Raw genomic sequence first — 23,035 nt, forward strand, 5'->3', positions numbered from 1 at the left:
TTCAGATACAATACAAAAATGTTCTTCTCTTTGAACTGGTCTAAAAGGCAAGGCAAGGCAAGGAGGGTTCAATATTGATAAATGCACGCCTTACCGGAAAGCAAATTGGTCAAAACTCGTGTTTAACCTAATCTCTCCCGGCTACCTCACCACCCTTTCCACTATCAACTCATGCAAAACCACCTCTCTTTACCTTGACTAAAAGATTATAGCAAATTGGTCCTTGTATGGCTCCTAAAATTTTCCGGTCCATCATCTTCCCACGTGCTGCCTTCCACCTTTTTCTTTTTGCGCTTATTCCCACGAGCAACACAGTACTGAGCCGGCCAAACCGGCCAACGAATGCATTCCCTTTCCCGAGGCAATCATCTTCAAATCCCAATACACACAAGTTGATAAATATCTATCCTCTTATGTCCGTACATTTAATCTCATCCGTACACGTGTGCCACTAGCCTTTTCACCCCACGTGTCAACAAATGTCCCCGGCAATCCTCTGGTGATCCGAATACTCCAAATTCCACCAATCACAGTATGCCTTTAGTAGAACACCAATGTTTTTAGAAATTTGAAAAATTAAAAAATAAAAATTATAACTTTCAACCCAATTAATTGGTGATAAGATTACCGAAAATATGTTATAGAATTAAAAAAAAAAATTAATTTTAAGGAAAATAATTGTCTTCTTCCTCGGGTGGCTCTTGCATTTATTCGACCCTGCTTCTTGACGTCTCTCTTCTCTTCTCTTCTCTTCCGCTTCGCATTTTCTTCAATCTCCTGTGTGTCTCAGATCGAGCATGTCTTTTCCGTTTCCTTTAATTCTCCATTTCCGTCAGATCTAACGGAGTCCTTCTTGGTGGTTTTCGGATCAATTGCGTTCAACTAATCGCCTGCTTTTCTTTTCCAACCCTTATTAAAGGGTTTGATCCGATTGCTCTTTGTTAGGGTTTTCTTGAAGATTCGAGATAAGTAAATCGTCGAGACGATTAATCTATTCCGATCGCCCAGCCCTTTTGGTCTGGTGTGGATTCGTGATTCGTCTCTCTTCCCTTTAGACCGAATTTCTGTTTTTCACAAGTGGTTTCTAGTTCTCGCATCCTACTTAGAGCTTCTGTGATTTCGACTGGTGATTTTAAGAGGGGAAGTTAGCTTTATTTCCTCGACTTATCTTTGTTGTGGAGATGTTGGGTGCGGGATTGCAGTTCGGGCGGAGCCATGGAGAGGATCGATTTTATAATCCGGTTAAAGCGAGGAGGAATCATCATAATCAGCAACAGCAACCACAGCAGCAGCAACATCAACAACAGCTTCAAAGAACTAGGAATAATGGAGCTCTAAGCCCCTCCCCGACGACCAAGGGAAAGGCCGTAGTTTCAGACAATAGGGAACCGGAGAACCGAGTGGGATCTGAGGAAACGTCGAAGCCCGTAGCTGTGCCGGCTTCTGAACCATCGATAGCTCCTCCGAGCAACCTCGATCGATTCTTGGAATCAACAACACCTTCTGTTCCTGCGCAGTATCTATCTAAGGTTCATTTCATAGTATTGTGCTATAAATTTCCTTTGTTTAATTTTTAATTTCTATATTCTTTTCTTTTGTTTTTCTTTCTAAATTTAATAATGTTGCAGACTAGGATGAGGGGTTGGAGGACTTGTGATGTGGAATTTCAGCCTTACTTCAATCTTGGCGATCTATGGGAATCCTTCAAGGAGTGGAGTGCATATGGTGCAGGAGTGCCTTTAATACTGAATGACAGTGACTGTGTTGTTCAGTATTATGTCCCTTATTTGTCGGGTATCCAAATATATGGTGAATCCGCGAGGTCCTCCTCTAAGTCGAGGTAGAAACTTCTTAATGCAATTGGATGATGCTCTTAGAGTATCTCCTCAGTGTCTATTTTTTCCAGGCAGTGTGTTGCTACTGACCTAATCTGTGCAAAACTATTGATTTGATTCTAGATTTGCCGAACAGATTATGCATTGGATTGAACTAACTTAAGTATTGACATAATGTTGGTTGCTTCACTGTTAGTGCTTTTATCTGTCTGTAGCTAAGTAATGATTAGGGTTCCTTGATCTTGAAACACTTTCTGTTTATGCAGCGTTTAAGAACATTAGTTGTTTTGAATTGTCTTACGATTATCACCTCCTTATTTGTAACCTCATCCATTTATCTCATTTTGACTGTGAATCTGTGGTTTTGTTCAAGTTTGTAGGATGTGATATGATCCTTTCTTGGGTTGGTTTTTAAATTTAAGATATTCTAGAAATTTGAATGATATGTTCGGCTTTCTAGGGATACTGGGATGGAGAATGTGTAAAGATCTACGTAAAGCAGGAGATAAGTAGAGTAAAAGCAACATAAGGAGTGGAAATAGAAAGTGGATGGGTATCAGAGAAGTAGCAAGAAAAAGACTTAAAATGAAAAAAAAAAAAACGATATTTATGGAATGAACTGTTTGTTTTAGTTGCAAGAATGGTTTTGATTGAGACCTACCTTGTAACTAAAAGTTACGTTGCCTGAGAGGAAAAAAGTTGATGCAGTGGTGTCAATCTAAGTCCCAGGAAATTAACCTGTTGAATAAGCTACAATCAATCAGGAGGTTGAGACTAGTCTTGAGGGGATTTATTTTGTTTGAATAAGTTTGATGTTGTAGTTGAATTCATGATGGAGCATAGTGTGAACTTCATTTCATATAATTTCTTCCTTGGAATTCAAGAGGAACTGTGTTGACCAGTCGTCCCTAAATATGTCCCTTTTCTTTTGGGTGGAAGAGGTTCCTTGGTCTTACAATCTTATATATTGCAATTTTTTAGAAATCCCTAAAAATTTCTTAGTCTGTGCTTTCCCTATTCTTTAGGAAGCTTTAGAGGCAAGTTTTTGGCTTGGTCAATGATTAATGCTGAACCTAAGCAAGCTTTAAATTCTTGCTGAACCTAAGAGAGCTTTAAATTCTTGCTGTAACCAAAAGTGAGGGTTTGAGGAGGAGTGTTACCAAACAGGATTTCCAAGCTTTATTTTCATATTTTGAAGCCTGAAATATCTTTTATGTTTTTGAGCTTTGAAAAGTCTTTTTTAAAAGCCCAACCAATTGGCACCTTAATGTGCTATGGTTGTCATATGAGCACTTTGTTAAATGTATACTGCTTGATACATTCTAAGGATGGCGGACACTGAGGTGTATTTCAGAATGCTTATTAGGTATGTACACCATGGGCATGTTGCTGCTCCTTTATCTTGCTTCAGGCAGTGGTCCTGTTTTGATAGTTGATACCTCAGCAAACCATGGGAATTTGGGGCCTTGGCACAACCTATAGCATGCTATATTGTTGATCTTGTTCTTTTTTGTTTCTGTTGGAGAATTACAATCACAGTGCCTGGTAAATGATTTGACTTGGTTGAGCAGTGCAATTTTGCTTGTGTTGGTCCAACTGGCTTGTCCAGGTTGAATTGGGCAAGAGAAGTTCAGGTGTTAATTCTCTTCTTCCCATGAATGAGTGAATCGTTCATCTTAGTCTCTTCTGAAAAAGCCATTGATTTCTGTACATTCCCTGCTTTGGTTGTTTATTGCTTATTTATGTTTTGAATTCTGAAGACATTCTTATTTTAGAGTTGAATTATTGCAGATTTATTTTCTTCTATGAGTATGACCATTATCTTATTTGATAGGCGACCTGGTGAGGACAGTGATGGTGATTACTACAGAGATTCTAGTAGTGATGGGAGCAGTGATTGTGAACTGGAAAGGGGCTTGAAATACTCAAGAGAACAGTTGAATCGCTACCATATAACAAGTGAGGCTTCTCTGAGGATGGATAGATTGTCTTTGAGAGAGAAACAGATTTCTCACCAAGAAGGCTTCTCTAGTGATGATGGTGAGGCAGGGAATCCACGTGGTTGCCTTCTCTTTGAATTTCTTGAACAGGATCCTCCTTACAGCCGTGAACCTTTAGCTGACAAGGTAAAGTCTTTTGTTCCCCCACCCCCTCTCTTATTTTGGTATTATAGAGAACTTGTGCTGCCGTTGGTCTTTTTTTCTTCTGATGTTGCTCTATGTGTCTCAGATATCAGATCTTGCTAGCCGCTTTCCTGAGCTGAAGACATTGAGAAGTTGTGATTTGCTACCAATCAGTTGGGTTTCTGTGGCATGGTAAGATCTTCTTATTGATACATATGTTTCTTCACATGTTTGTCCATGTGGCTCATCAGTTCTTATGGAATTGTTATAGGTACCCAATATACAGGATACCAACAGGACCGACACTAAGAGATTTGGATGCTTGCTTTTTGACATTTCACTCTCTTTCTACACCCATGCGAGGTAATAAGTCAATAATTCCATGGTTTTAATTGCTTTTTTCATAGATTTCTTCCCTTCCCAGCGTGTGGGGAAAAAGAGAAATCTGAAAATGTTTTTTCTTGATTTATGGTTTTATGTGCTCACTTGGTATGCCTACTTATTCTTATTCTGGGATTTTTCTTCTTTTTCTTTCCCCCTTTGAAGGTGGTGGAGGTGCACAGGATCCAATAGTGACCTATCCCAATGGAGTGGATGATGTACCAAAGATTTCTCTACCAGTTTTTGGTTTAGCTTCATATAAGTTCAAAGGATCCATGTGGACTCCAAATGGGGGATCTGAACGTCAATTGGCAAGCTCTCTCTTGCAAGCCGCAGATAACTGGTTAAGATTGCTTCAGGTCAATCACCCAGATTTCCAGTTCTTTGCTTCACATGGTGCATGCCGCAGGTGAAATTAAGGGGGGGAACCAGATCATCAGCTTATTTTATCTTCCATTCTGCAACTAGGGTGCAACTTATTTCCTGGTTGAATGGCAGCATGCCAACTACAGTGGCAGTGCGTTGTGGAAATAAAGATGGCAACTCGTATAAAAGATAGGAGCAATCGGTTTGTTTCCTTGTGTCAAGAAGAGAGAAAAATGAAACTAGAAAAAAGGCTAAAATTCAAAAACAAAAATGAAAAGACTGAAAAATTTCACGGAATGGAAGGAGAAGCAGAATAAGGCCCAACAAAATTAAGGGGAAAAGAAAAAGAAAAAAAGAACAAAGATGATGTTGTAGGAGCTGAGCTAAGCTAAGCTAAGCTAAGCTGGGGAAATAGATAATTTAGCTCTGTCTTGGTGATGTGGGTAAGTTTCTTCTGCTTGAAGGCTTAAATATTTATATTATTACATATTTATATCTATATATTTAAATTAATAGAAACACAGGCATTCTTAGGTTTTTTTCCCCTCATAAGTAGTATTTCTTGTGTTGTCCAGATCTAATTTTGGTTTTGATATTAATGATGTATAAGAGGGCTAAATTTGAGTTGCCCTTCTGATGTCAGTATGTTTTGAAGACTGACTGACATGTTTTGACTTTTGACGGTTCTGTGCAAAAATGAAAAAAAAAATGTAGATGAAGTGATGTTAAGAGGCGTAGTTATATCAATGAACATTGATGTTTAGAACCGTGCCTATGTTGTTATTGTTATACTTTTACATATGTTGTGATTTTATTCTCTCGTGTTCATTTCGGTTTCCCGGTTGTTGAACAGTCACCTTCGTTTCATCCATGAAATGATCCATCCATCTGAGCTTGCCATTGCGTGGGGTACCGTGGTCTGCGGTTCAATCCACATCTTCAGAATATGCCATTGGCTTAACCTAGAATATCCAATCTGTGGGTCCATTTGCTCTGATCATTTATCGTGTCCGTGCGAGTGGGTGGTTTGAACTCAAAATTCTTAAACTATTCCTATGATTGACTCTATTCTTACTGATTACATATTATCGTAGAGTACTTTTTTAACTTTTCTAACAATTGTATTTTTCGTCCCGTTCTGTCACAGGTAACATCATGTGATTGATATATTTTTCAAAAATTTTTAAAATATCTTTTCATATAAATCCACTCCATCTCCCTCACCTTCAAGGTATCTGCCTAAGAATGACTTATTTTTGTTTTATTTTTTATATATTTTTTAGTCCATTGCTTCCCGTCATGTTTATTTGCTCCTGCTCTTCTTCACATGTCTGAAATCCGAAGAAACACCCGCTCTTCCACACCCAACTGCCATGTCCTTATTCTTCCTTTCTCTCCCTCTTCTCTCCTCTCTTCTCCATTTCCCTTTAACTCGTATTCCCTGCCATTCCACACCCGACTGCCATGTTCAGGTAGCGGTCGCTGTTGGGGGACGATATGAGCAAGACCAGGGCTTACTCTGATCTGTTCACCTTCGTCAAGGACGGCGAAGTGGATATCTGTTTTTACAGCATTGCCACTAATCCTCCAGTGATTGGATCGCTTGAGGTTGTTTAGATTGATCCCTTGTCCTACGATTCTTCGACCACCAGCAATAATTTTATTCTGATCAACTATGGGCAGTTAACTTGTGGTTCTGATCTGTTGGGTGCGGGGTTTACCAATGACACAAATTTGTTCGGGCGTGCTTTGCAATTTGATGCAGAATTCTGCACAGGAAACTTGAATTCAGTTAATGTTATTCAAACGAGGAAAAAGTGCTTGGAACGAACCAACGGCTTAATTACTTTTCTATGCATACGGTTATGGGTGGTGGAGCATTGGAGTATGAATTGCCCATTGATGCCAAATTGGATTACTTGGTTTGGTTCCATTTTCCAGAGATTGATATGGGGATTTGGGAGTTTTGCCACTTTCAATTGATCTTGAAGAAATGGTCGAAACAAAGCCTCCAGGGCTTGGAATATCTCCACATGTAATCCTGCATAAATGGAAACATCAGGCAGCGCATTCGGTCTTGGGGACGATGGAGTTCATAGTGCTAGCCCGGATCTGTTCAAAGAGGAGTAAATTGAAAGCTGCTTCAACACTGGGGGTATATAGGCGCTGCTGCCATCTCTCTCCCCCTTGTTCTTCTTTTATTTTGAAAATTTAAAAGAAAATAAAAAGTAAAATGACCATTTTTGTCTTTCCGTTAATGAATGTTAATAATAAAGAGGCTTTAGACAATTGTAAAAAAATTTGAGAATAATCTAAGATAATATGAAAATAGTAAGGGTAGAAATTTAATCAATTAGCTATAAGTATAGTTTAAAAAATTTCCTCTAATAAATAATGCACGATAAAATGAAATGTCTCATTCATTACGGTCTTCTGCGTTTTCAGGAAGTGTGTTGCTTTACTGGTACTGGTAGTGGTAGGGCTCTAATCCAATGGATGGTCCACTAAACTCCCTCCCTCATGCTAGAAAATTTAGGGCCACAATGGATTTTGAAGCGTTCTGAAATCGGATTCAGGCAGTGCAGAACCTGTTTCAAAATGTTACAAAAGTACGAAAATGTTCCCGATGGAAGGCTGTAAAGGCTTTTCCAACGGTGTCCGAACGGGCCTCCCCTGTACTACATCTACATGGCTTCAGAATGCCAGCATTATTTATTATTTGTAGCGTACAGTACCTCCTGTGGTAGATTGAAGCGTGTCCTTTTTGCATGTCTATCACTCTATCTGTTTGATTGTGAATGGTTGGCATGAATTGTGAATGTTGATCCAACCCTTCCTCGTCGTCTATGGTATTTTACCATTAATTCGGCTTTTTTTATAAGTTAATTATGGCTAAATCAAGTGAAAGTTTATTCAAATGCTGTTGGATTGGTTCTAACCATCGTCCGGAGATAAAAAAGGGTTGATTTTATGCCAAACCCGTAGTTTGAACAATCTGTTGATTTGATAAAAAAAAAAGACCCATGCTTGTTAAATGAGTGAATTGTTGAAGCCGCTAATCGGCCATGGTTTGAACCACTCAAGCTTTTTTTTTTTTTTTTTAATTTTATATTAAAGGGTTTGACTGATATCCAAATAGCTTGTAACCAATCAACTGGTGTGAATTATCATAACTTTTAACTTGTTAAACGAGTGTTAAAGATAAAGAGGTGCTTGAGCACAGCCCACAAGCTGCGTTTCACAAACCAAAAACCTATTTAATGTCAAAGATGGAGTCATGGGCAATAGCATAATTTTCAACGTCTGAGGCTGATGAGTCCAAGTTGTTGAGAGAAGAAATATGTCAAAGGCAGTATCTCAGGGGCAGATACTCCCACAATCAAATTGGTTAAGAGATGTGAGGGGTTGGATCAAGCAAGAGAAGAGACTTAGAGATAGGGCTGCAAGTCGGGCCGGGTTAGGTCGGGCTGAGGCAAACCCTAGTCCAACCCTAAGTTCTAAAATCCAACCCTAACCCTAAGCCTATCTAAATTCCTTCAACCCAATCCAATCCGAAGTCAATTTTGGATTGGGCCCAACCCAACCTTCTTCCCATCCTTTAAAACCTCATAGAAATTCTCAATTTTAGATCTTAACTCAACTTTCACTACATCTATTAATCCTATGTTTCATTATTATTTGTTCGTTGATGTTAATTTTTTGTTTGTTCTTTTAGTACAAAATTCAGAAAAACAAGTGTTAGAAATTACTATAGTTTATTATGAGTTATGACTTACAATATATCTTTCTTGGGCGGCAAACAACATAGAGGAGATGAAGAATAAAATTTTCAAAAAACATAAAATACTGTTATTAAGGTTTTAGTCTTTCTGATTAGGATTAAGTGAAGTGATTATCTTAAAAGAAATACATGATACTATGTGGTGGGGGCTATACAAATATTATGCATCTAAGCAAATCAATGTATGTTATATATTACATATAACATATATTTATATATGACATGTACTATAGAGTTAGGTTCGTATTGGCTAAGGGATCAATCCTAACCCAACCCGAAGTAAAGTCAGGTTCATGAATTTCAACCCTAACCCGAACCCGAACATCAACCTTACCCAACCCAACCCAACCCAAACTTTTCGGGTTGGGTTCGGGCCAACTCGGCCCAAGTTGCAGTCTTACTTAGAGATTAAGTTCTAGTGTATATTTACCTCAATGTGAGAGTCCATTTTTATAATCGGAGTTGCCTGAGAGGAGTAATTGGGAGTAGGTGGCAACAATTGGTAGTGGTCGGTGATGGGTGGTTAGGATATGTTTAGCCAATGCCATGTGTCAGGGTCCATGGGGTGGTTGGGAAGCGTCTAGCCAACACCATATGTCAAGATCTGCGGGTTAGCCAAATACCCCTATATCACTTGCCCCCCACCTTCGAGGTTGTAGCGATCGAGGTTGTTTGGTGCGTTGAGTTGAGGCCTTGACTTCGACCAAAAAGAGTATAATGTACTTGCGTGGAGGTGTCAGTAAAGGACCATCTTGGGCCGAGGGGTCGAGATTGTGGCCCATGTGGGCATAGGCTATTCATGTTCACTATTTGTGCCTTGCACGAGTGCTGATGTCTCCCGTCATATGTCCGTACGTAGGATGGGCATCGCACGTCTGTACGCAGGACGAGCATCGTGTGTCTGTACGCAGGACGAGCATCGCATGTCCATATGCAGGACAGGCATTGTGTGTCCGTACATAGGATGGACATCGAGGTCGACTGAATGAGGCTGTGAACGAAACAGTGTAGAGGGGGGGTGGTTTGACGTATCCATGAGTTGGGGTCGATGGGCGAACCAGCCCTGTCCCTTGGTGTTGTTTCGTCTCCCGAGATCGATGTCACGTGGAGCCCATCGGTTTGACCTGTCAGGTTAGCAAGTCCGCGATCGTTGGATCAATTGGATCTGAGCTGTACATTTTTCTTTAAATAGGGAGGTTGGTTGAGCGACTCCCAACCATTTGCTTGAAACTTTCTGCCTGGGAGCTACTGAGGACAACTAAATTATCAACAACCAATTCCCTTAAACTTTCTTTAACAGACATCTTTAGGTAAAGGATTCATGTCCTCAACATGTCGGCCTCAGATTCGGGTTGTGAGGAATATAACCTTCTTGACTGGAGTACTCCTAGCAACACTCCTATTAGTGATGAGAGTGATAGTAGTGATTCCAAGAGCTCCTCTCAGACATTTAACACCCAAGTGCTAAGGGAGAGAGTCACGTCTTGTGAGACTTAGCGCAATCAACAAAGTGTGGGCTTTACTAATGAGAGAACTGTTCCACGTGACCGAAGGCCGACGCCCCAGGGAATGTTATTGGGCCCCCTTGATGTGGTGGATGTAGAAGAAGTCGAAGAACCCACGACCGAGGTTGAGTGCTAAGGCATGATGTTGGGGGCATTACCTTATTCTGACTTAAACAATACTCTAGGCAAGGTGCAAGTTAGCACATTGATTAGGATTTACTACATTCCGGGGGACTATAGGGTTAGAATTCCTGCGTGGGTGATAAACCGTGACTTGCTCTTAAAGATATGCATGCATTCACGGGCATTACCTTCACTTCCAAGTACGATTTCCTTTGCACCCCTCATTTCCGAGATCTGAACTTCTCACGCCCGAGAATTTATACCCAATAGCCAATTTGTTCAAAAGCTGAGGTTGATTCTGGTCAAGTTTGGGTTTGGCCCGCCCAAATTACAGTCCTGTCCACGAGTTCATCTCCTACATTATTACTATCACGGGTCCCGCAGGGCCCACGCTCCCTGGGCCGTTCAATTGACGACTTCATTTTACCGAGACATTTGAAATGTAAACTGTAAAATGAATTAAGTAGCCGTTGGGACCTGACGAATTAATTCAAAACGATGGGATGCGGTCACCATCTTTCTCTTCCTTATTTTGTTCCTAACAGCTTTGCTTTGATAAAAAACCCTAGAAATTGAAGCTCTCTCTTTCGTAACGTTCCTCTTTCTTAGAAGCTATAGTTTCGTCAAATTCTTCTACTCCGAGTTGGTTATATATATCTTAGGTTTTGCTTGGATTTCAAAGCGTCGTTCGTTCTGTAAATTCTTGTCTTATTGCTGCTCAGGAATCGTGAAGTCCAGGGCGGCCCTCGGATATTTGGCAAGTCATTCTTAATTTTTCTTTCTTTTCATGTAGGATTTGTTGCTTTAAACGAGTAAAAAAACAAGTATCGTTTCACGACTAAAAAGAAACTATGCTTGGAATAGAGTTCTACGGTCTTAAGAACATAAAAGTAGAACCTTTCTTTCTTGTTTGTTTGTTTGTTTTATTCGGAATTTAGAACTGAAGCGCGAAATGGGGAGGGGCTTCAGTAGACAGAAAGAGATGCAACTTCTATGGAGAAAATTGCCAAATAGTTCTCTCTCTCTCTCTCTCTCTCTCTCTCTCTCTAAATCCATATATATTAATTATAGGGTGAAATCATAGAAAACAAAAGCAGAAATCAAGTGTCTAAATTACGTGTATTTTAAAAGTAAGCTTGAAAAAGATCATCATTCTTAATGTTTTTTTTTCCTGAATCCTGATCTTAAATGAAGAAAGGAAAAAAAAAAAAAAAAAGAAAACCCAAATTTGAGTGGATCAAGAAAAATATATGCCCCATGAAATATTTGTCATGGAAAATAGAAAAAGAAAGAAACAAAGAGAACCTCGAAATCCTCTCGAAATCATGTGAATCTTTGTTTTCATCGTTTTCTTTTTTCCTTGAATTTGAATTTTATCAGCGCCCTTCATTTCAACTTTAATTAGTTGCAGAATTGCTGCCTTTTACTTTAAATTGATATCGTTTCAATTGATTGCGATAGAAAAGAATGAAATTGTAGCCGGCTTCCATGGTAATGCAACAAGAATTTGAATTTCTTTTTCAATTTTGCAAGTTGCAAAAATTTTTTCTGTCTTAACATCTTCTCCTTCCGAAGTTAATTATTTTTTCAGTAGTTTGCATGACTTTTTTCTGATGTTCTCACCATAAAATCGAGATGTCAGGGTACAATGAAAAATGACGAAAAAAAGCAGACTTATTATTTATCTTAATCTTCATTCAGTTAATTAATTGATCAGTGAATGCTTTTAGAACTTACATTTACTTGAATACTATTCTCAACTCAAAAATTTTTAATCTCAGTACTTCCCCTGCCAAGTCTAACTGGTAAATGGTATAAGCAGATATTACTCCTGGGTCTACCAGAGTCCATAACAACATCATTTACTGAAGGGAGGCTTGCGGCTTGCTCTTGGTCTTTTTTCTAAATTTATCTTCTGAAGGGAGCTGTAGGTATATTTAGATACGATGACAGTTAACACTCCAGCTACACCTGTTTCAAAGATAGACAGGACACCAGTGTCTACCCCAGGCGGCACGAAAGTAAAGGAAGAGAAGATTGTTGTAACTGTAAGGTTACGACCTTTGAGTAGAAGGGAGCAATCATTCAAAGACCAAGTGGCATGGGAATGCATAGATGACCAGACTATTGTCTTCAAGCCACCACCTCAGGATCGCCTTCTCACGCCAGCCTCCTATACCTTTGGTATGGACATGGCTTTGTCTCTTCTTAATATTCCTGTTTTTCCTAATGTGGCCTGTATGTTTCATTTATTGATTCTTGATGCTTCTATTTAGATAGAATCTTCGGACCTGGTTCCTCTACTGAGACGGTGTATGAATGAGTGAAGAATGTTGTTTTGTCTGCATTGATGGGCATAAATGGTAGGTCATTGAAATATAAATAGTTATTTCCTTGATTATTGTAAATTTGTAATGTAATGATCTGTTCTCAAGTTTTAAACAGATTCTTAATCCATTCCATTCTTTTGTAGCCACCATATTTGCTTATGGGCAAACTAGCAGTGGCAAAACTTACACAATGAGAGGAATAACGGAAAAGGCTGTAAATGATATATATACTCATATAATGAATGTAAGTTTGTAGTGAAATTATATTTGTTTTCTCATGATCGGATCGATATTAAAACTATGATATTTAGATCACACCAGATTTGTTTTCTGAGTAACTAAGGTCAGTTCTCTAGTTGCCAAGCTGATATTTTGTTCTTTTTACCTGCTGACAGACTCCCGAGAGAGATTTTACTCTTAAGATTTCTGGAATGGAAATTTATAATGAGAATGTCAGGGACCTGTTAAATTCAGATTCTGGTCGCAATCTTAAGCTTTTGGATGATCCAGAAGTAATGCCTCTGCACATGCCTGCCATTCTATAAAAGTGTTGCTACATTTTTCTTTACCTATTCTAGTTTATGTTTTAGTTGGACTAATTCATTTTGTTCATATGTATGCAGAAAGGAACTGTGGTTTGAGAAATTGGTAGAAGAAACAGCCAATAGTGATCAGCATTTGAGACATCTGATCAGTATTTGTGAAGGTAACTCATTGGATCATTTCCAACCCCTACTAATCCAAATCTGTATTGATTATTCTTTAACCCCCTACCTCTTCAATTGGTATTATTTATGTTTTGCAGCTCAAAGACAAGTGGGTGAAACTGCCCTAAATGATACCAGTTCGAGATCACACCAAATTATAAGGCTGGTAAGTCTGATATCTTTTAATTTCTTCAGATTCATCTATTAAAATGTGAAGGCTATTTCTTGTTAACTAGTTTTTGCTTTCAAGGCAGACCATAGAGAGTACTGTTCGTGAAAATTCAGGTTGTGTGAAATCTTTTGTTGCAAGCCTGGTAAAGTTGTCCTCAGTTTCTTATTTGGAGTTTTGGGAAGCATTTATTCTCTATTCACATTTATATTAGTCTTTACTTTTTTTTTCCTCAGAACTTTGTGGACCTTGCTGGAAGTGAAAGGGCTTCACAAACACATGCAGATGGTGCTAGGCTCAGGGAAGGATGCCATATTAACCTAAGCTTAATGACTCTCACAACTGTAATAAGAAAGGTCAGGTGAGCAGTTATTTGAGATAACTTTATATTGATTATCTCCATTTTAAGCATTGTTCTAAAGATCCTGAGATTGAATAGAATCAACAGTATGATCTCACTTAGCCCCAAATTTTACTGACCTTTCTTTTTGTCTTGATCTTATTATTATTCCAGCTTTTATGCCTTTATGTGTTGCAACAGAACTTTTGGTTTGTGGTTAACTCAATTTCTTCTATGATTACTATATGAATTCGAAGGGAACAAAAAATATTAGAAGTACCAACTTGAATTATAATGAAGAAATCAATTGCTTTGCATATTATGAATAAGTGTGCTGATTGATAAAGCATAAACATTAACTAATTCATATTAAATATTCGCACAATGTTAGAAATTAATTTTTTCTTAAATTAACAATGGAGGACACTGGCACATGGATTTAACTGATTAACTTATCAGAGTGTTCCATGTGGATCTGCTTTTTTGTACAATTATTAGTTGGTTTTAGCGGTGGATCAGTTCTTAGAGATTTATCTTTTTATGTTTTTCAGGGTTTAAATTTGAATGATTTTATTAGTCCTTGCATTATTGGGGAGTGACCATGGTAGAATACCTCAAATTAAATCTTGGAATGAAAAAGGTGAAATACTGTTTTCCTGGAAAGCTGAAATCTTGGATGTCTTATGATGTCTCTCAATAATCTATAGGATATATTCCTTCTCCGATTGTGTAGAGTTAATTTCACTGTTTTGATATTGAATCGTTTCTGCTAGCAGTGTTGGGAAAAAAAGTGGTCATATTCCTTATCGAGATTCAAAGCTGACACGGATATTGCAGCATTCTCTTGGTGGGAATGCTCGTACTGCCATCATATGTATCCTCAGTCCAGCATTGAGCCATGTGGAACAATCTCGAAACACTCTCTCCTTTGCTACCCGTGCAAAGGAAGTCACAAACAGTGCCCAAGTAAACATGGTACTGATTCTTTCTTTTTCCATGCTTGGCATTGATTTCTGGATGTATTTGGTTTACATCATCTAACTGTGTTTCTGATCAGGTGGTTTCGGACAAGCAACTGGTGATACATTTGCAGAAGGAGGTGGCTAGACTTGAAGCAGAGCTGCGTACCCCGGAGCCGTCTGCACGTTTAGATTCAGATGCTTTGTCGAAGGAAAAAGATCTGAAAATTCACGAGGTACGAGATGTTCATCTTCATCACACCTATGGTTTTGGCCTTTTGGGTTTTAGTAATAGAGACTTCCATAGATTTTATTATTCTTGTTGGCTGAATTTATCATAACTGAGGATTTTATGGAAATGGAAATTGAAGAACTGAAGCGCCAAAGGGATTTTGCACAATCCCAATTGGATATATTACGCAGGAAAATACAAGAGCAGCCGGTATGGATCTCTCTTTCTCTGTGTGTCTCAGTGTGTATGTGTTTCTGTGTCTCTGTCTGTGTGACTCACTTTATTTTTTTATTTTTTGTTTTTGTTTCGGGCATGTGCAGGCTTGTCACGCTTCTGAGTCACCTAGTCCCGTCGTAAAATGCTTATCCTTTTCTGGTCCCCTGTCATCAAAGCTTGATGGAAAGGAGCTTTCTCATCGTGATAAGACAAGAAATACAATGGGGAGGCAGACTATGAGGCAATCCTCAACTGCTCCTTTTACGCTCATGCATGAAATTCGCAAACTTGAACATCTTCAGGAGCAGCTTGGTGAAGAAGCAAACCGAGCTCTGGAAGTTCTACAGAAGGAAGTTGCTTATAATAAACAAGGTAACCAAGATGCAGCCGAGACTATTGCCAAGTTGCAAGTGGAAATAAGAGAAATGCGAGCAGTGAAATCTGTATCCAAGCAAATAGAAGTTGGAGATATGGCTAAGAGAAGTGTCAGTGCAAACCTCAAAGAAGAGATCTCCAGACTACATTCACAGGGGAGCACCATTGCCAATCTCGAAGCGCAGCTAGAAAATGTTCAGAAGTCCATAGACAAGTTGGTATTATCTCTTCCTAGTAATAATGAACAATCTAACGATGCGACTCCAAAATCCAAGGGTCAATTGAAGAAGAAGACGCTTCCTTTGTCCTCGAGCAATAGTGTTAACCGACAGAATCGTATAAGGTCTCCCTGTTCACCTCTGTCATCAGCTCGTGATGTGTTAGAGTCTGAGATTGAGAACAAGGTTCCAGAGTGTGATGACAACAAACCCACTGAGGCTTTGCCAGGATCTGAGAAAGTGACCCCGGCTAAGAGTGAAGATGGTGGAGGAGATATCACATCAAGGGAAGGCACCCCCTGCCATCGCCGTTCAAGTTCTGTTAACATGCGGAAAATGCATAAGATGTTCCAAAATGCACCCGAGGAGAATATGAGAAGCATAAGGGCATATGTTACAGAACTGAAAGAACGAGTGGCCAAGCTTCAGTACCAGAAACAGCTACTTGTTTGTGCCAGGTAAGTAAGAGCCTTTGCTTTTCTGCATCAAGATTCTGTTTTGCATATTAGCTAGACCACTACACCCTTAACCTTGAATACTTACAATCATGGAATGTTTATTTAGGTGCTGGAGCTAGAAGCTGCTGGATATGATTTGGATAATGAAGAGAGTATAAATGAACAAGAACCACCTGTACCGTGGAATATCACATTTCATGATTGGAGGCAGCAGATCATCCAGTTATGGGATGTATGCCACGTGTCAATTATACATAGGACACAATTCTGTTTGTTATTTAAAGGTGATCCCGCTGATCAGATTTATATGGAAGTGGAGCTTCGTCGGTTGACTTGGTTGCAGCAACACTTGGCCGAAGTTGGAAATGCGAGCCCTGCCCACTTTGGAGATGAACCAACAATCTCTCTATCGTCAAGGTAGTTCTGTCTCTGTCTCTGTGTTTTGCATGAAGATGTGAGTGGTTGGGGTTGTACAAAAACATCATTCCTTTTCTTTCCTAGTGATTGTTGGATATCTTAAACCAGTTTTTGATTTATGCAGTATCAGAGCAGTGAAGCGCGAGCGGGAGTTCCTAGCCAAGAGGTTAATGACACGATTTACTTCATGGGAGCGAGATGCACTCTACATAAAATGGGATGTTCCAATTGACGGAAAACAGAGGAAACATCAATTTGTTAATAAGTTATGGACTGATCCTCACGATGCTAAACATGTACGGGAGAGTGCTGAGATGGTGGCAAAGCTGGTAGGGTTCTGTGAAGGTGGCAACGTCTCAAAGGAGATGTTTGAGCTTAACTTTGCGCTTCCAGCAGATAAGAGGACATGGATTTTGGGATGGAACCCAATTTCTAACCTTCTACATTTGTAGGCATGCTTCTTTGGTCTTTTAACTTTCATAATTATGGTCTTTCTGAGACGCTCCAATGCATATCTGTATATATACAACATTGGATGTTTCCTTACAATTGTTACATCTATTTTCATTATAGTTGGACTGAATAAGTGGACCACTGCTATTGGCAATTTGTAATTCTCATTCTTTCTAATAATATACTTGATTCATTCCTTCTTTCCTGCAATATATGAAATCCTTTATCTGACCATTAGGTGCCATCTCTCCAAATCTGTGAAGTCTCTCAACATTTTCTCCTTTATTGGACCCCCCATGCTCCCAAAGGCAGTGTACATTATTATTTCAACGATGGCGGAGCAGCATTTTCTCTGTTTCTTTGTTTCTTAACAAAGAGTGCCGGTGTACAGAATCCTACCGGCTTTTGCATGGTTTGGCGCAGCTGAGCTGTTGGTAAACATGTTATTTTTTAAAGGAAAGCACTACTAACACCAGTTTCCTGCTAAATAGTATGGAAATAATGTAAATATCTGCTTGGTACATCTCTTAAGGATAACTTGAACCATAAATGAATAAACTGTGGGGAAGAATAAACAGAGAAGCTTAGGATCCCAAACTTATGAAGCTATTTGGGGCTAACAGCTAACTCATCTTTTTATTGTTTTCCTCTTTCAGATATAATATAGAAGCATTTATACTACCAAAATTGTTACCTTTAGGCACTGTTGAAGTGGTTCAAAATGCCAGCTAAAATTGGAAGGTCTGAAAAATAAACCTGTTATTCTAGCATTGAGCATCATCCTTCTTCCTCCATATTTTAGCCATAAGTTCAAAGCCCTCTTCATTTCTAATTACAATGACTCATATAAATAGATTCCTGCAAGTTAGGTCATAACTCATAATGTTTACTCGTCAAGACTAAAGCTTATTGCCGATATGTGACCAATGGTATGACTTTTGATTAGGGCTGCAACTTGGGTCAGTTGGGTGAGCCCAACCTGAGCCCGATCTGACCCAACCCAAGCTTGTGCATGGGCTGGGCTTGAGTTTTCAGGCTTCAGGCTGGGCCTGCTCCAGAAAGGGCCTCACATAAACTCAGGTTGGGTTTGGGTAGCCTGAGCATGTCCTGTCCTGACCCAGCTTGAGCCTGCTTGAGCAAATGCATGCAAACATGTATTTTATTTATACAAAAATGTATTTTTTAATTATACAGTAGTCAGGACTCAGGACCTGTACAATGCACAGGATTTCTTAAAAGAAATTGAAGTATAAGAAGCCCTACGATTTTCTCAATTGAGTTAAGTTGATCAAAGTCCTAACTCGAACATTATTTTTTGAGTTTTATCTAGTCAGTCTAACAGCAATCCAAGTTCACTCCAATGGGTTTGATCTACCCAACAGAACAGAACTGGCCGAATTAATTATGTTTTCTAGCTATAAGCTTTTGTCCTGATTAATAATTGGATTGGGTCAAGACTGGTTTTTGCTGTTCCAAACCAATTATTTTATAATATGTAAAGGCCTCCATTCTGTAAATTTTGTCATATTTTATGTCCGAAATAATAAATTTTGTAGATCCTAATTTTGTATAAAAGCATTTATTTTATCAATATAATCATTTCTTTTAAGGTTATACTAGCGGAGGGGCCCCTGCTATGCGGGGGCTATCACTCAATTATTTTAATTAGCCTGAATAAGAATATAAAATTGTGAACTTTATAATATAGTGCAGAGGTATTGAAGGGGGAGTATAAAAGCAAATTATCAAATACTCCAAGAGCAAAAGAGAAACTTACTTTAAAAGAATACTGGGATTTTTAAATTCCTATCTTCTCCTTTTAATACAAATTAAGGCCCAACTGGTCAGATTAGCCTTGTCTTCTTGGATAAATCAATTGATTGTGAGAGTAAAAAAAAATCTATGAAACTTGTAAATTTCAATTAGTTGGGATGCGTTAACTTCAGTGTAATCCAAGTTCAACAACAATTAATGACTTTATGCCTCAAAATATGTCACTGGAAGTCCAGATTGCACACAATCTTCTTTGACACTTAAAAATTAGAATATACACTAATTTGGAATGTGTTAAGTTTATTTATGGGCACCAGTAATTTGCCATCTTCATATACAATTTAACTTGTAGAAACCATCTAAAAAAAGGGACAAAAATAATCAGATTTAACAATTTCATAAATCCTTACCAACTTCCTCTTAATTTCCCTCCTTCTCAAGGATGACCCACAGAGGTTCTTTGTGTTTTAACAGGGTCAATTCTTAATTTCCCCCTTTGGGTGTTATAGTACCCTGCAAAGCATAAAATTTCAACAGGGTCAATTCTTTTGTACCACAATTAAGTGCAGCAAAAGCATGTTTGTTTTGGAGCATGAGTGCATGATAGTGAGTTCATGTTATATAGAAAGTGGGCATATCACCAGTCTAATGGTTGGATGCAAATTCTGTATAATATATGAAATTTAATTGGGGCCGAAAATGTGGACTTGACTCCCAGCTTGGACAGCCTTGGACCATTCGAGTTCATGTACACTTGATACAAACTTTGGGAGTTCAATTTCCCACTAAAATCTTAAAATTTTCAGATATGCCAAATGATTATAGGTAGTGGAACCCAAGATATCTACATAAAAAATAGGTTTGCTTTTATATGTTTTTTAATTATTAGAAAAACTATATGGAATGGGATATTCTATAACAATCCTCATAGAATAAAACATGTTTACTTCACTTCAAATGCATGCATGTACACTTAGCAAATGGCATGTGTCATAAAAGAATATAAAATGTTATTAAATGTTACAGTAACCAAGAAATTAGTTATTGTTTACCTCCCTATTCTTTTGTTATTCCTCTCATATAATTTTCCACTTGTATCAACTGTTAATGAACACCAGGAGCAAGATGACAATCCTGCAAAAATAACAATTTCATCATGGTAATGTAGTTCAATATAAATTAAGAGACATGACATCAAGCTCGCTCGCTCTCTCCATTGGTTTTGTCCTACTGCTGTAAATCACAGCAGCTCGTTCCCCTACCATTCCTGTTAAAGGTATAGCAGTTCTAGGCCCCATAACTCCCCACATTCCCCTACATTTACTCCTTACAAGGTCAATACAAATATAAAAAAGGAAGGAAAAGAGATTTATCATAATCACTAAATAAAAAGAAAAAAGAAGAAGAAAGCAATTCAATAAATTAAGAAAAATAATTCAAATGAGAAAACACACAGCACAAATCTGAAAACAAAAAGCAGCAATAAGTGCAAATATAATTAAAATAAACAATAAAATATTGATACACTCAGCATAGCACAATAGAAATGGAAAAGCAAAGAGGACATGGTAAAGTAGAAAGCCAAAAGCAAATAGATGGAAAAGAGCTTTAACCTAAATTAGAAATGTGAAATCCAACTTATAAGAAAAATGATTTTTTTTTGATAAATAAAAAAAATGAAAATTAACAATATTTTTTTTGATAAATAAATTAACAATAAAATATTCACTATACAAATATTCAACATCCTCCCCCCCGCTAAATTTCTCTTGCATAAGCATAATATTCAAGCAAATTTAGACATGGGAAAACATCATTTTTATGAATTTGCTAGCAATAAGATTATAGGCTATAGCAATCTATGGAGCAATCAAAATAATAAATTACATTTATGAGAAATTTATAAAAAATACATTTGTGAGAACAAAGATAACAATTAAAGCAATAAATGCAAGTAGAAGAACAAAAAAGAACTTTCTAACATCAATAAATCCCACTTAATAAGAGTAATAAATAAAAGTACTAGTGATGGCCAATGTTCACATTTTTACTTGAAGAAGTAGAAGTCTGATGGGGCCTCAATGTTTGGAATGGAGAAAAACAAACAAACAAACAAAACATGGAATGGAGCAAAAGACGATTGCGCATATATAACTTAACAATCAACTAGTTGCGGTAAAAACCTAGCAAGAAGAGTCATAATGAAGATTTTGAACGTAAATGCCATCCTAACCAATGAAAATCATACATGCAGACATTACATCACAAAATGAAAATAAAAGTGGAAAAAAGAAATACTCAAGGAAAAAACGACTAACGAGGATTACCCTACTAAATATATTTATCGACATCCTCAATGACAAAACAAATAAAAAGGAAAAATAATTTTAAAAATAAACCCCCTAAATTAAAATATGAAAAATAAAAAAAATACTAGAGCTGTAACTAACTATGCCAGCTCTTCGGCCCTTGAAATCCCAAAAGAGAGTAGGAAAGCAATGCATGTACAGTTCTTCAGATCATCACCTTGCTCTAACTCTACGACTGCATAAACCTCTATTTGTTCTTTTCCTCTTCTACTTTAAGGTTGGAAAGTAGGGTAGGAAAGCAATGCGTTTTGATGGGATGGGAAGGAATGGAAAAGTGTAAAAATTTAATTTTCTATTGTTTGGTTTTATATGGGTAAATAGTAAGAAAATTATCATCACAAAACAAAGTTCTACCATGGCGGAAACATCTTCAACGGTGGTGGCGGTAGAAGGTAGAAGGGCAAAGGAGATTACCAGCGACGGTGGTAGCGGTGGTTATCAGCAGCGGTGGTGCAACAACAGCGGCGGTTACCAGAAGGGAAGGAGAAAGTGAAGGTAGTAGCGGCAGAAGGTAGAACGGCAAACCTAACAGCAGTGATGGCGGTGATTACCGGTAGCGATGGTGCAGTAGTGGCAGGGCAGAGACCCCGATTGTACAATTTTGAGATCTTGCATCCCACTTTTTTCTCATCCCATCCTCTATTTCTCTTGAAACAAATGAGAAAAAAAAATATTTTTGAAATATTCCCTTTTTCTCATTCCCATCCCACAAACCAAACAAAGACTAAGGAATAGGGCTTTTTGGTGGGAGTCTCCGGTGGGGAGAGAAAGTGAGAAGGGGGAAGGAACGATAAAAATAGACTCAAACCGGGAGAGGGTGAGGTGCAGGGCAGAAACAACATTCGCAAGGCAGTAAGAGAGCTGTTGAGGGGAAAGGGATGATAGTGAAAAATAGGCCCCGAAGAAACCTCGAGGTAAGGGGTAGCTTACTCAGGAGAGGGCGAGGTGCAGGCAGAAGTGATATTTGCATGCTCAAATTACTCACGGGTGAAGGCGTTCATCTACTCCACTAATAGATTCCATTTTACACAGGGAGAGAGCCGGCATTTCGTAATTATACCTTAAAGATGAGGGGCTACAGGTAAAAGTATTCAAATTGTCTATTATATTTTTTACAATGTAATTCATTTGGAAATTTTATTGTTCCATCTGTTGAAAAAATGTTTGAAGTGATTAGTTGTCTAAATTCGCCCATGTGAATAATAGATTTTATAGTGAATTACATATTGAAAGATGATTGAGTTTAAAACATAGTTCGATAGAATAACGCCCATTTTCAAGAAAGTTAGACTGTTATACCAATAATTAACAAAAAAAATATCAAAACATTTTGGAAGTGAACAAGTTACGGACTCTGCTTTAAAGGCTGATTGCTTTCTCCTATGGAATACATTTCTCTTTTGAGCTGAAAATACGAAAAATGAAGAATGAAGATGTTATTCAACTAGCATGATGTCGAAACATGAGAAATGAGAAATGAATGTCTTTACCTTTTGAAGATTGGGTGTTTGTTTGGATGTACACGAAATGCCAAGGATTTCCACAGTTAAGGAAACCGGATTTATCACTACTCATATGGTTGAGTTCCAACCTTATCAGCTCACCTTGAACCCACCACCCCAATCAGAGAATATACATCACAAACTTGAAATGACTAAAGGCCCATTTCAAGTCCACTCAAAGTACAAAAATATTACAAATTAGGGCCCACCAAAGTCAAGTCTGTATTCAATTAAACAATACAAACCAATAAACAAGAAAGTTGTAAACGCCCATTTCACTCAAAAGAGTCAAAGCACAAAACCAATGTTTATCCTCTCTTATTTATAAACACCGAAATTACTATAGATGTTTTGGCCATTGAAACCAAGGTCCAAAATATTGTCACGTATCAATCCATATCAG

General features: G+C 38.1%; 1 protein-coding gene and 1 pseudogene across 2 annotated transcripts; both read left to right on the forward strand.

The window, feature by feature from the left end:
* The first annotated feature begins 629 nt into the window (after positions 1-629).
* Positions 630-5,478, forward strand: LOC148863706 (uncharacterized). Its single transcript, XM_088978765.1, has 6 exons — positions 630-1,529; positions 1,629-1,840; positions 3,670-3,961; positions 4,065-4,150; positions 4,230-4,321; positions 4,505-5,478. Exons 1-6 carry the CDS (start codon positions 1,182-1,184, stop codon positions 4,750-4,752), a joined length of 1,278 nt encoding a protein of 425 aa, XP_088834891.1. The 5' UTR covers positions 630-1,181; the 3' UTR covers positions 4,753-5,478.
* Positions 5,479-10,731: 5,253 nt separating this feature from the next.
* On the forward strand, positions 10,732-17,188 carry LOC148863707 (kinesin-like protein NACK1; annotated as a pseudogene). The gene is made up of 15 exons (XR_016109178.1): positions 10,732-10,871; positions 11,937-12,298; positions 12,391-12,477; positions 12,588-12,688; positions 12,840-12,956; positions 13,068-13,150; positions 13,250-13,317; positions 13,406-13,465; positions 13,557-13,681; positions 14,437-14,635; positions 14,718-14,855; positions 14,966-15,061; positions 15,172-16,122; positions 16,225-16,535; positions 16,660-17,188. The product of XR_016109178.1 is annotated as a kinesin-like protein NACK1 (transcript).
* Positions 17,189-23,035: the final 5,847 nt, after the last annotated feature.

This window comes from Nelumbo lutea, chromosome 3 (assembly GCF_056320005.1).
Source record: "Nelumbo lutea isolate HS-2025 chromosome 3, American lotus-T2T, whole genome shotgun sequence".
NCBI lineage: Eukaryota > Viridiplantae > Streptophyta > Magnoliopsida > Proteales > Nelumbonaceae > Nelumbo > Nelumbo lutea.